The 14,564-nt window shown below is 41.8% G+C and overlaps 1 protein-coding gene across 1 annotated transcript in view; it reads right to left on the reverse strand.

The window, feature by feature from the left end:
* LOC149564451 (uncharacterized) overlaps positions 1 to 14,564 on the reverse strand; it is a 265,933-nt gene that overhangs the window by 156,611 nt on the left and 94,758 nt on the right. Inside the window, exons 4-5 of the mRNA XM_089818003.1 lie at positions 4,516 to 4,635; positions 4,246 to 4,387 (exon numbers count right to left, since the gene is read on the reverse strand). Coding sequence (XP_089674129.1) covers positions 4,246 to 4,387; positions 4,516 to 4,635 — 262 coding nt within the window. The remainder of the gene's footprint in view (positions 1 to 4,245; positions 4,388 to 4,515; positions 4,636 to 14,564) is intronic.

Here is a 14,564-nt window from a genome sequence, read left to right on the forward strand (position 1 = left end):
TATTGATTATAGGAGAAGATTGTTGTCATGTTCCCTCTTTAACTCCGTCTAGTAGAGACTTGAGTCAGCTTATTATGGGGTCTTGTAGGCTGACAGGGTTGGATAGAGACCCAGTATGGTTATACAATGTTGGGAATTCGGTGTTCTAGCAGTTGTTGTTCAATTTGGAGACGTTCCTTGTTTTTAGGAGGCAGTTCCTAAAATTATGGGGTTATTCCTACTTTTTAGGAAGGATGATCATGCCCAAGGTTGGATCTCCATGAGATGATTCCTTGAGTTCAGTTTCAAAGGAATACAGTTTGTTTCCTAAGTTTTAGGAGCATCCCAAGATTTTAGGGACGAGATTGTCAATGGATCCTTGATTTCCGACTTCAATCAAAGACAGGTGACAAGATGATTTCATTGTTTGTGGTGTCCTTGGGGCATTTTGTAGCTACTTGGGTTATATTTTTAATATTTCCTAAGTTAGCGTTTAATAATTAAATAAGGCTAAGTTATAGCCATTTTGGAGTAATAAGGGGTTTTTGGCCTCATATGGATGTATATCCCTTGGTGTAATAGCTCGTTGGAAAGGTCTTGAACTTTTCTAAATATTTCTCTTTTGACTTAGAGCATTTCAGTGAACAGATTTCTTTCTATTGGGAAAAAAGGTCATTTTCTAGATACTTGACCACTTAAAAAATGAGAAATATATTATTTTATAACCCAACGCCACATGGAGACACTTTTAGGGTTTGAGCTAAGTATGGTGGGTTATAAGGAGGTAAAGACAAAGTTCTAAGGCATTATTGACATATTACATCTTGGATTTGTCATTTGGGCTCTAATTGAGCTTTCAGCACTTGGGACGCCAACCCCACTTGCTTTGCCTGTTTGGGACGTAGCCCCCAAAATTGTGGTTTGGATTCATTGCAGTCAGAAGCATCTTGGAGATTGTGCATTGTTTCTTCTAGGGAACGCAATAATTTGTCAGAGTTTTAGCTGAGATTTGGGTATTCTATCCAAGTGTAGGCACTTTGCAACTGTACGACAACACCTGACAACCATATTCTTTCCCACGTGCAGCATTTGAGAGCTGGAACCTGGCCATAGCTTCCTTCTGGGCTCATATTTCTCCTTCACGCCTTCAGGTTGGGTTTATCCTTGGTTGTAATCATTTGGATATTAGTGTAAATCTTCATCTGGTTACAAATTAAGCTTTATATTCAAAAATCTACTTGAAGCGAAATTGCTTTGGCTGTATTTGGAATACATTTTCAGAACTAGTTCATGTTATTGTACTTCTGTTATTACTTATTGCAAAATCATCAAAAACATAAAACAATCAAAACCTTCTGCAATTTCTGTCTAGCTCTACAAGAAAATTTTAATAAACAGAGAAAACAAATTTAAAATTTATAAAATTACAGCAGATCGGCAGAAGAGATCCATCAGGGATCTTTCAATCGCCTAATTGCCAAGTGTAAACAAGATCTAGCATTTGAATTTGATATGAAGAATATGGGATTACTACACAATTTTTTGGGACTAGCAGTATGGCAACATGCTAATGAGATTATTCTAAATCAAGGGAAGTATACACTGGATATACAAAAACAATTTGGAATGATGGAAAGCAAACCTATGAAGACTCCTATGGAAACAAATCTATAGAATCTAAAAGAAGCAACTAAAGATTTTGAAAATGTTGATCCTACTCTCTACCAACAAATTACTAGGTCCTTAATGTATTTAGTGAATACAAGACCTGACATTTGTTATGCAGTAAATGCACTAAGTCAATTCATGTGTGAACCCAAACAAGTTCATTTAGTAGCAGCAAAACACATTCTCAGATATCTTCATGGAACAGTTGAATATGGCTTAAGATACACAAATGTTGAACTAAGTCTAAGTGGTTATACAGAGTCTGATTGGGCGGGAAATTCTTTAGATCGGAAGAGTACTTCAAGATGTTGTTTTACCTTGGGATCAGCAAGGATATCATGGTTCAGTAGAAAACAATCATCAGTACCTCAAAGCTCCACTGAAGCAAATATATATAGCAGGATCCATGGGAGCTCGAGAAGCCATATGGTTGACAAAGCTTCGAGTTGGATTATTTGGAAAGCCACTAGTACGTACGACTATCTATTGTGATAACCAGAGCTGCATCAAACTCAATTGAGCAACTATGACCATTGCATTGAGCAACTATATGTCAACAGATGATTTTAATGCAGTAGATATTGGGGACATTGATGTTATTGTGGGGATTGAGTGGTTTCACCCATTGGGAAAGTACTCACATGAATTTTAGACAATGACGCTGAAATTCAAAGCAGGTGGGAAGAAAGTTATTCTTTGCAACAAGTCAAATGGTTCACCTAGGATCACTACAGCTAAAAGAATGGAGATCATTTTTCATCATGGTGAAGTAGCTTGGGGAGTTCCATGTTTCATTTTCACTGAGGGAAATTTGGATAAAAAGAAGGCATATCATGTAGATATTCACTCTATATTGGATAGGCATAGTGTGGTAGTCAACAACATTCCTCTAGGCAGACCACCAGAGAGAGGATTTGAGCATGTAATCAAGCTAAACTATTAATTACCACTCCCTGCCATCAACCAAAAAGGCACAAGGAGGAGATAGAAAAGGCTATAAGAATGTCTAGATATGAAGCACATTAGGCCCAATTCATGCTGGAATTATTACATCTATATTTAAATTAGTTTTTTAAATAAAAAATGTTAGTTGATTGTTAGTGACTAAGGTTAGTTTAGTTATAACTTGGGAGTTATTCTTGTTAAAAAGTTTGCTTGGTTTTGTATGGAAATCAATGGGCAGCAGTGGAATATGCATCCCAAACAAAATCAATATTTCATTTTTATGTTTTTCTATTACTTTGAAGCTATGTTTTAATCTATCACTGCTGTGGATATCCCAAACAAAATGGCCCTCCTTGCCATCCCTATCCTTTGTCATTGCCATCAATCCTATTTTTAGGAATCTTATTTCCAGCCTACAAATTTGGTTATAAGCTTATTTACTTACTTTCAAACTGTGCTCTTTCAGTGGGGTTGATCAAACTGACTTCTATTGAATAAGTCTTCAGCTCCATTTCCATTTTCCATTATAAATGCATTTCTAAATATTCTCAAAAAAGAACAAACAAAATCCCACAATACAAATATAGTTTGACTTTACGTGTACAAAAATACATATAGAGTTTGGTTTTCAATAAGGCAGCCTCACTATATTACAAGGGGTCTTTACTCCAATAATTGTTGGGAACTGGAAAGTACCAATGCAATTAACAACAACTCTCCAGATTTTATTTATATATCTCTATCACTTTCAAAGCTTTCTGTAAGCACCAGCAAAAAATAGTTTGAAGACAGATATGCCACACCAGCTAAAGCTGCCATAACCACCAAAAACACAGGTACCAAATTTTAAAATTTATGTGGAATTTTTTCCTGTCTTTGTTCAATCCAGATGTTGCTTATTTACAATAGTTTCATTAACCTTACCATATTTTATTTTTTAATAATTTCTTGTTCAGTCTATGGATGCAAATTATTACTACCAATAAAATGTATGTCACCCTAACTGACTTTAGGGCCTATATGTGGAACCCTGTGCCTTTCAATTTGTCCAAGGGTTTCAATTCTATTAGTTCTATAGTCAAGCCTTTACATATATTTTCTTGATATATATTTTCCGTTAAATTTTTATATGGCACTTGCATGTTTTCTACATATTCTGATCAGAGAGATAGGATACAATGAATAAGTACACCGACAAATTATATAACTTTTAAGACAGCTTTATTAGGAAGTGTCACAAATTGTTAGCTAGCAGTGGTATCAGTCAACAAGAGGAAAAGGAAGTGAAGTGTCTTGAAGAGTGCTCAGATCAGTTGAGATAATTCCATGAACAAACCAAAGTTGAGATTGCTAAAACAGTTTATTGCATAAAATTCAGTTGAAATGGATTTGACACACATTCCGCTATGATAATTATACTCCAGTGAGATCAGATTATAATGAAAGTAATATTTTTATTGAAACCCATTTCCTTGAAATTAATTAGTGATAGCTCATAAATTAAGTAGCATAACATTAACATAGTGTAGTTCCTTAGAATAGGCATATGTGAGGTACTTCAGTTCATTTTTATGACTACAAAACAAGAGCAGGCAATGCATTTTCAAGAATCAGACAGTTAAATTTTCATTATATAAGAAGTTTGCAAATCACCTCGCCCTGAAGGAGAGGATTTGTTGGCCTGGTGAGAAGCACTGCTTCTGGATATGCAAGTATTTTGCACTTGTCTGGCATACGATCATCTGGTAATGGCATAAGTCTCTGCCTGTTATCTGCAATTGCCATGTACTGAAATCTAAATAGAAGGAAAACAAAAGGTGTGTTAGAGGATAAACTAGAAGTCTAGAAGTGTTATTATCATCTTTATCTCTAAGAAAGCTTAGTCACCACCAATATTAATGAGGAAGATATATAAAAACACACCTATCTTTCCGCAATTTGAATGTAACTCGTGTTTGATTAAGACTGAAATCTGACCACCCTGAGGGCCGCTCATATATTGCATATGTGTAAAACCCACTGCTCCCTCGAAGCAAAGAGAACCTTTAAAAATATTACAGTCAATAATTGGCCATATATCAGCATTTGTTATGATGCAATTGCTATGGTAAGCATAATAAATGCTAAGAGAGCAGCACTCATATTAAAACATTAAAAACTAAAGCCAAAATGAAGATCTAAAAGCAAGGTGACGGTGTGAAGTTCTTTCTAAACTCAAAATTTCAGTATGTTAGGCCCAAACGTCTTGAAAGATCAATTTGTATCATGTTAAAAAGCCTTAAGTCACATTATTAATGTCAGTCATGTCGTGTCTGTATGCATCAAATCTGAAGTCAGTCATGTGAGATGTCTCATATAACTACAAACTAAAACTCGGCATCAGAAATTTGTAGTTGGATCCTCAAGTTAAAAATGTCGTAGGTAAATATTGTGTAGCCGACAAGATGTATGTCGTCGGTAGATATTATGTAACCGATTGGTCCCTTTGGGAAGGTTCTTGTTATGTAACTGACGGGTCCCTTCAAGAAGGTTCTTTTTATGTAGCCGACGGGCCCTTCGGTAATTGTCATGTAGCCAACCCTTTCAAGGAAGGTTCTTCGGAAGTATTTATACACCCTCTTGGGTCATTGTAAAGCATCGAATCAGAAGCATAATGTAATCTTTTGGCATATGCGAATAATAGAAAGAGTTCTGTTGTTCTTATCTATTGTCTGTATGCATTAATTTCCTAGTACGGTAAACATTTGGCGTCGTTGCCCGATGGACTTGGTATGAAGGCGGACGTATGAAGACTAAATGCCGAATCAGCTGAACAAGAATAAGAATAAGTTGAAGGAAAAGGACGAAACACACACCACGCAAGAAAATTTACTTTTGGCACAACAGGTCGAATGTAGACGGAGGTTTCAGTAAATTACCGATAGACACTGTAGCACTGAAGAATTGTTGGAGGAGACTCGACAACGGGTGGAATTGGTGGAAGAAGCAAGAGAGGAGTTTCTGAACCTGCATACGCTGAGCGAAGAGAATCTAGACGAAAGACGATTGACTTCCACGGCTCAGAGTGTTGAGGGAGCATGAGCGTGGAGTGAACTCTTCGTCCAAGATACACTTTCGGAAAGGACAACTTCAATTGACGAAAACCCTTCTTCACCAAATAGCACGACTATCAGGAGCAACGCAGGTGTGTAGAACAGCGCAGGTGTACAGAACAGCGCGGGTGTGCAAAACAACGCAAGTGTGCAGAATAGCGCGGGTGCACAGAATAGCGCGAGAGTGCAAAACAGCAACGGGAGTCCAAAACAGCGCGGGAGTGCAAAACAACGTAGGTACACAACGAACCCCTCAACTTCAAATAATAATGGCAGGACCAAACGAAAAGTTGTCAAAATTTGATGGTGATGGAGCAGCCGATCCGATCTGACATTGTAAAACATGCAAAACAGTTTGGAGAGCAAATGACATAACAAATACAAATGAATGGGTCCAGTAGTTTCCAGCCACCCTACGAGGTGTTGCAATTGATTGGTTCGCCGATACAGATCCCAAAAAATTAACCACTTGGGACAACCTTAAGGAGTTTACTACTGAATTTCAACTGCTGCGCGACGACAATGAAATCGTAGCAGAGATATACAAATACAAAACAAGGAAAAAATGAAACAGTTCGAGTCTATGCCAGGAAATTAAAAGACTTGATAAATAAAATGAAGAATAAGTCGACTAATGGGTTGCAGAAAAGATGGTTCATTGAAGGCCTACACCCAAAGTTGCGCAAGAAGATGAAGATCGTGCCACCATCGTCATACACTAAAGCGTACAACCGAGCAATGAACCTGGAAAGTGAGCAGAAGACGAAAAAGAGGAAGGGTACCTCGTCTGATTCAGATGACGACGCATCTTTAGAAGAAGAAAATAGTGAGGACAAAAAGGATAGCAAGAAGGTCCGCGCCCTCCAAAAGGATATGATTCGGATGATGAAAGAATTCAAGAACATGCAGAAGGAGACTAAGGGAAATGAGCTATGGTGCATCGAGTGCAAGAAAGAAGGTCATACGAAGGGATCCTATCCGAAGGACCAATTTTGCGAGATTTGCCAGATTATGGGACATTCCAAACAGGAATGCCCTTTCAATCTGAAAACAAGAGGACCTCAACAAGTGTTCCTGACACAGAAGGCTTCCTTATCAGGAGGGAGCGGGAACAGTACAGAGGGTGCTACATTGGGAGGGTACAGAAATAATCGACGAGGACAAAACAACAACAATGGGAACAATAATAATGGCAATAGGAGTCGAATTCAGTACGATGCGAATGGCCGACCGATAGTTCAATGCAGGGCATGTAATTTGTGGGGCCACTTTGCCCAAGACTATACAACGACAAACACACTGAAATTATTATGTAGATAGTGCGGACCCGGCGATCATGAAGATGCCAAGTGCCCGAAGTCGGGAGTAAATTTGATCACCATCGGAACAGATGAAGAGGAGGTTCTGGCCATTACACGGAAGCAAGCGAAAGTAAAAAAAGTGATTGGAAGAAGCACGGGCAGAGATCCAAAAAGCAATGCAGGCAGAGAAAGCACACCTGAAGGACACTACTGGTACCTCTGCACGGAACTGCGCAGAACAGAACATTCTACGGCAAATATTACAAACCAAGGTACCCATCAAAATAAATGATCTACTGCTCACTATGCCTCAACTTCGTACGGCACTCACGAACATAGCTCCAACTGCTAAGTTACCAACATAACACGAAAGGGAGAAAGAAGGTGGTACAAGTACAGAAGACCCGATGTTGTTAGCCCTTTCCTCCAGACGACATCCAACAATCATCGAAATGGAAATTCTCAGGACTGTTTTGACGAATACGATTATGGACAGAGGATCCAATGTCAATGTGTTACCAGAGGATACCTGGAAGAGGTTGGGACAGCCAACATTGTAGCCACCTACATTCCAGTTGTTCACTGTCGACCAGTACGGGATCAAACTGTAGAGAGTCCTCACGGCGCAACCAATGACAATTGGAACACAACCATTCCTGCTCGACTTCGTCGTCATCCTGCTAAAGAGGAGAGGATACGATGCTATTCTGAGTCATGGATGGCTCATGCAAGTGAAGGCTAAGCATGACTAGAAGAAAAATACATTATCACTAGAAAGCAAAGGGAAGAAATTCATTATTGATCTACACACACAAATGGTAAGGGAAGAATCTCTATCATCAGATTTCGAAGAAGAGGATGAAGGGAGGCAGCATATGGAACCGGATCATGAGGGAGTCCTGCGGTTGGAAGAAAGTTCAACGGACGATGATCTGGATTCAGTGAACGGTCTTTACCACTGGCAAATAGAGGACTATGAACTCTTTCCGAGCTGTAATATGTTAAGGGTGGACGAAGGTGAGAAAGAAGAGGAAAATGAATGTCCGAAGGAATACAGAGAAGTGAAAGAAGGAAAGGTGGTTACGGCTGAAGTTGAGAGGAAGAACATACAGTACGAACCCAGAAAAAGGAAGAATCCCACCGTACGACTGCGCAAAAAGAAAATGTTACATCGAACTACGGATATAACAAAAAGGTGTCGGCAGCACGGAAGACACATCATACGGTCTGCACAAGAAACAAAGAGGAAGGGTTTAATGAAAGTTGCAGCAGTAAGGAGTGGAGGTGTTATTGACGGCAAGAAGGGGCAACTAACAGAGTCCATGGTACCGAGCTTCGGAAACAAACTAGGCAATATGGAAAACCGGATGGAGAGATCGTGTACCTTAAATAAACTTGAGTGACGATTACAAGCACAAGGGGCCATGGAGGTGACACAGAATAGGCGCAAAGCATGGCATGATAAAAACCTAAAATTGAACAAGTTCCAACCAGGACAGTTGGTGTTGACGTATGACAGACAAAACGAGATCAAACCAGGGAAGTTTCAAGTGAAATGGGTCAGGCCGTACTAGATTCGGGAAGTGGGTGATAACAGAGCAATGAAACTATGGATGCTAGACGGAAAGGAAGTGGCCAACGCAGTGAATAGGTTGAAGTTGAATGTCTACCATAAAAGAAATAATGCACCTCCGTGGATGAACAACTGAGAAAAGAACGACTGTAAATACGGTATATATGTAAATATTGTACATATGTAAGATAAGGACAGAGTTGATCAAAAAAAACAAAAAAAGAGAAAAATAATGAGTGAAAAAGTCACCATACGGTTTTTAAAAGCCTTATTCACCGTACGGCTTTCTGGCAGATTTTACTTGCAAGCACTGTACGACAGATTTTAAGGAAGGATATAGTGCAATGTATGGATTTAAAACTAAGTTCCAGATTGCTATTGTACGGACTTCTATCTTCCTACTTGTAAACCATACAAAATTCTTATTAAGCTCTAAGAGGGTACGGATTCTGGGTATAAGCTGAAGCGTTGGAAGTTTAATTTGCTCATTGAAGCCGTAAAGGTTTCAATTGAAAGTTTAATGGGTTACTGTTGCCGTACGGATTGAAGGAATTGTTCAACTTGCTGGGTGTACGAATTTGTTTTCCAGATTTGGCGTACGGAATTCAGGAGCAAGTTGCCGTACGAATTTCATATTAAGTTTTGTCATACGGATTCTATAATTGTTCTGGATGTACGGCTTTTTGAGACATTTCTCTGACACTGTATGGAGGATCACTTCCATGCTTTTGGCGTACGAAATTCAAGAGCAAGTTGCCATACGGATTTTAGGACCTAGCTTGGTGTCCAGATTTGGCTAGGTGTACGGATTTTAGAAGAAGGTTTCCTTGTTTACTTTCATGTTTTTCTGGTGTACAGCTTCCATACGGATCTAGAGGATTTGCAAATTTGAGTCAAAACACTGCACGACAATTTTAGATTGTTAAGTCTTCTAGTTGATACCATACGGATTATGGAGAGCTTTCAAAAGGGTTTAAAATACATACTAGCAGTACGGCAATTGCAATTTTTTGGGCACCATATGTTCGAAGCAGTTAGAAAAGAAGGGCAGAAGGAAGCAGTTAGAAAAGAAGGGCAGAAGGAAGCAGTCAGAAGAGAGGAGCGAAAAAAAACGATGACAAATTGAAACAGTTCAGAATGAGTAACGCATGATGCCAAAGGGAAGAGTAGACATAAGCAATTGTCGGAAAGAATGTGGAATCAAAAGAAAATGACAAAAATAGTGTGTTCCATGTAGTTTTGTGTGGGTTTCAGAGTGCTAATTTGGTCTTGGACCCCACAGGGGCGCTGCCCCTCAACCCCGCTGGGGGCGATACCCCCTAGACCTCTAGTTGTTGCGGTTATCAGTCGTGGGAAGTGTGACCAGTTGATGAGACCTGGAGCTGCTACAGGCATGGAATGTCTGTGTACCAAAGGCACTTGGAGTAGGTGTTGGACATGAGGCTGTCTTGGTGGATGCATAGAGAGCTCAAGAGGCGCTGATCATCCAGTTAGAGGCAGTACAGTGACACTTGGCTCAGGATACCCAGGAGTTGGAAACAGAGAAAGCGGCACAGGTGGCTATCAAGGTCAGCTAAGGAGATAGTATTATGTTAGCAGAGACTACAGATGCAACGTGGTTTGGAGACCAGTTTGGTGCAAGCATGAGACAAATGTGAAAGTAATGTGACAGAAGTAGATTTATCTTGTTGTAGTTAGTCAGTTAATGTATTTTGGTTGTTAATTTGTTTCAGATATTTTGTAATTGTCATCCGAAGATGGCTTTTTCTTTTGGGGGGGATGATGTCGTAGGTAAATATTGTGTAGCCGACTGGATGGTTCCAGTGGTATTCTGTATTCTGTAGCCGACGGTCCAGCGGTGTTTCTATATGCTGTAGCTGACAGTTCGGCGGTGTTTCTATATTCTGTAGCCGACGGTCCGACGGTGTTTCTATATTTTGTAGCCGACGGTCCGACGGTGTTTCTGTATGCTGTAGCTGACGGTCCGGCGGTATTCTGTATTCTGTAGCCGACGGTCCAGCGGTGTTTCTGTATTCTGTAGCCGACGGTCCGGTGGTGTTTCTGTATTCTGTAGTCGACGGTCCGGCGGTGTTTCTGTATGCTGTAGCCGACGGTCCGGCGGTGTTTCTGTATTTTGTAGCAGACGGTCCGGCGGTGTTTCTGTATTCTGTAGCCGACGGTCCGGCGGTGTTTCTGTATGCTGTAGCTAACGGTCCGGTGGTGTTTCTGTATTCTGTAGCCGACGGTCCGACGGTGTTTCTATATTCTATAGCCGACGGTCCGACGGTGTTTCTGTATTCTGTAGCCGACGTCGTCGGTAAATAGTTTGTAGCGGATAGAATAATTGTGGCCGACGGACTCCTTCGGGAAGGTTCGGCGGTAGTATTTATATCCCGTCTGGGATCATTGTAAATTATCATTCATCTACTATTGCGAATATAATTCTGCTGTTCGTGTTCATTGTCTGTATGTGTTCATTTCCTTTACCTGTACGGTAAACATTTGGCACCGTTGCCTTATGAATCTGGAAGGTGGGAGGAATGAAGATTAATGCCAAATCAGCTTAACAAGGATCGGAATAAAGTGAAGGGAAAAGATGGAATCCGTATTGCGCAAGAGAATTTAATTCTGGCACAGCAAGTTGAATGTCGACGAAGATTTCAGAAGATTGCCGACGGAAACCGAAGTGCGGAGGAATTGTTGCAGGAGACTCGGCAGCGGGTGGAATTGGTGGAAGAAGCACGGGAGGAGTTCTTGAATTTGTGTTCGCCGAGGGAAGAAAATTCGGACGGGAGAGCATCAACTCGCATGGCTCGCAGTGCCAACGGAGCACGAGCGTGGAGTGACCTCTTCGTCCAGGATAGACTTCTGCGGGAAACAATTTTGGAGGATCCTTTGTCTTCACCAAGGTTCGCAACTGTCGACACCTCCAGTGTGAGAGTGCAGACCGCCGGTGTGGGAGACCAGTCCGCCGGTGTGGGAGTACAAACCTCCAGAGTTATGGCGAGACCCAAAGAAAAGCTGCCGAAATTTGAAGGCGATGGTATAGCCGACCCCCTCCGACATTGTAAGACATGTGAGACGATCTGGCGGGCAAATGGAATCACAGATGCCGACGAATGGGCCAGGCAATTTCCGGCAACCCTACAGGGTGTCGCGATTGATTGGTTTTCGGATATGGATCCGCAGAAGCTGGATACATGGAATAACATTAAAAAGGAGTTCTTGGTGGAATTTAAACTCTTGCGGGATGATAATGAAATCGTTGCGAAAATTTTCAATACCAAGCAAGAGAAGCACGAAACTGTCCGTGTCTATGCCAGGAGATTGAAAGACTTAATAAACAAAATGGAAAGCAAGCTAGCGGACGGATTGCAGAAAAGGTGGTTTGTGGACGGCCTACGCTCGCAGTTGCGGAGGAAAATGAAAATTGTGCCACCGTCATCATATGTGGACGCGTATAACAGAGCATTGGATCTTGAAAGTGAACAGAAGACAAAGAAGAAGGAAACTAGCTCATCTGATTCTGATGACGACGAGCCTGTCGGAGATGATAGTAGCGATGACGAAGGCAGCAGCAAGAAAGTTCGGGCCCTACAGAAGGATATGATTCGCATGATGGAGTTTAAAAATATGCAGAAGGAGCCAAAAGGAAGTGAACTGTGGTGCACAAAATGTAAGACCGACGGCCATACTAAAAGATCATGTCCAAAAAACCAATTTTGTGACATTTGTCAGATCATGGGCCATTCAACAAAAGACTACCCCTTTAACACGAAGACAATAGGATCTCCGCAGGTGTTTCTCACACAGGAGGCTTCCCGTTCGGGTAGTAGCGGAAACACAAATACCGCCGGTGCTACATCTGGAGGATACAAGAATAATAGCAGAGGGCAAAATAACAATACAAACAATAACAATAATAATGGGAGCCGAAGTCGAACTCAGTATGATGCAAATGGACGGCCGATCATTCAATTCTAAGCATGTAATTTGTGGGGTCATTTTGCGCGGGATTGTACAGCAGCAAACACACCCAAATTATTATGCAAATGGTGCGGACCCGACGATCACGACGATTCCAAGTGTCCCAAGGCTGGAGTAAATTTGATCACTGTTGGCACAGATGTAGAGGAGGTTCTGGCAATTACACGGAGGCAAGCGGAGGAAAAGAGAAAAGTGAGGGAAGCGCAGGCATTGTCGGCAGGGACATCTCAGTTGAAGGACATCACCGGCACCTTGGCAAGGAACTTCGCAGAAAAAAACATTGTACGACAGATCTTACAAACGGAGATACCGGTCAAGATAAGTGACCTCCTTCTCACAATGCCCCAGTTACGAACGGCCATTCTGAATCATGCACCGTTTCCGAAAGCACCGGAGGACACAGGAAGGGACAGTAGGGAAGTGACGGCAACAGACCCAATGCTGCTGGCACTCACATCCGGACGGCATCTGACGGTCGTCGAGATGGGGATTTTGGGAAATGTTTTGATAGAGACAATTGTTGACGGAGGGTCCGGCGTGAATGTGTTGCCGGAGGATACTTGGAAGAAGTTGGGAAAGCCGACGCTGTGGCCACCTGCATTTCAGTTGCTCACGGCAGACCAACATGGAATCAAACCGTTGGGAATTCTGAAAGCGCAACCGGTAACAATTGGTACGCAACCATTTTTATTGGATTTTGTGGTCATTCCATTAAAAAGAAAAGGCTATGATGCTATTCTGGGACAAGATTGGTTGGTGCAAGCAAAAGTAAAACATGATTGGAAATGCAATACCCTATCAATGGAGCACGGAGGCAAAAGATTCATAATTGACCTGCACACCCGAATGGTTGGCGAGGAGGCAGCATTGTCAGATTCTGACAATGAAGGCGAGAGTGATGACGAAGGAAAGAAGAGAATGGAACCGGATGAAGAAGGAGTATTGAGACTTGACAGAGGATCGAATGACGATGACCTGGACTCGATGAATGGCCTTTACCACTGGCAGATAGAAGACTACGAACTCTTTCCGAGTTGTAATATGCTACGGATCGACGAAGATGAGAAAAAGGAGGAAAACGAATGTCCGGAGGAATGCAGGGAAGTGGAAGAAGGAAAAGCTGCCATGGCTGAAGCTGAGGGGAAGAACATACAGTCTAAACACAGAAAAACGAAAAATCCCACTGTCCAGTACATGGTGAATGGACCACGCGGAAAGAAAAGGTTACACCGCAGCATAAATTTAGTGGAAGGGCACTGACAGCAAGGAAATAATCCAGTTGCGCGATGACTGCAGGCACAGTGGGCGACGGGGGTGGCACAGAACAAACGTAAGGTGTACGACGGTCAGAATGAAATCAAAGTGGAAAAGTTAAAGGGCAGATGGGTTGGACCATATCAGATTCGGAAGGTCGGCGACAATGGAGCGATCAGATTATCAACTTTGGACGGCAGAAGATACCTCCGGCAGTCAACAGATTCAAATTCAAAATATATGGTGCCAGGAAGACTCCGTCGCTGTCACAAGATGGCCAGCTGATTCCATCGTCGTTGCAGAATGGCGACGCCTGGAGGCAAAATGTAGGTACCTCTATTATTTGATTTCTTTTTTGATAAAAAAAATTTTTTTTAAAAATTGAATAAAGGGCCGCGGACAGAAAGGCCCGTGGGCAACTGCTGTCCGCACCGCGGACAGAAAGGCCCGCAGGCAACTGGTGTCCACGGGCAGTGAAAGTCCCGCAGGCAGAAAACCGCGAGAGTTGGCGGAAGGTCCTACGGACAGTCTGTCCGCGGGCACAATTTTTTTTCTTAAGAAAAAAACAAAGAGAAAACTTTCTCCACCAGGTCGCGAGTAGGAGAAGAAAGGCCGCGGGGAGCAGAACATAGACCGCGAGAAAGGAAAGATAGGCCACGAGTGTAATTAAAAGATTCAACTCCACCAACTAGAGTTTCTCCTCCGCGCTGCAAGGGAAAAGACTTCCGCGGAGAAACAGAGACATAAAGAAGAGTGCTTGTTCTG

Source organism: Cupressus sempervirens, chromosome 3, assembly GCF_028749045.1.
Source record: "Cupressus sempervirens isolate cs-2001-9-10 chromosome 3, ASM2874904v1, whole genome shotgun sequence".
Lineage (NCBI taxonomy): Eukaryota > Viridiplantae > Streptophyta > Pinopsida > Cupressales > Cupressaceae > Cupressus > Cupressus sempervirens.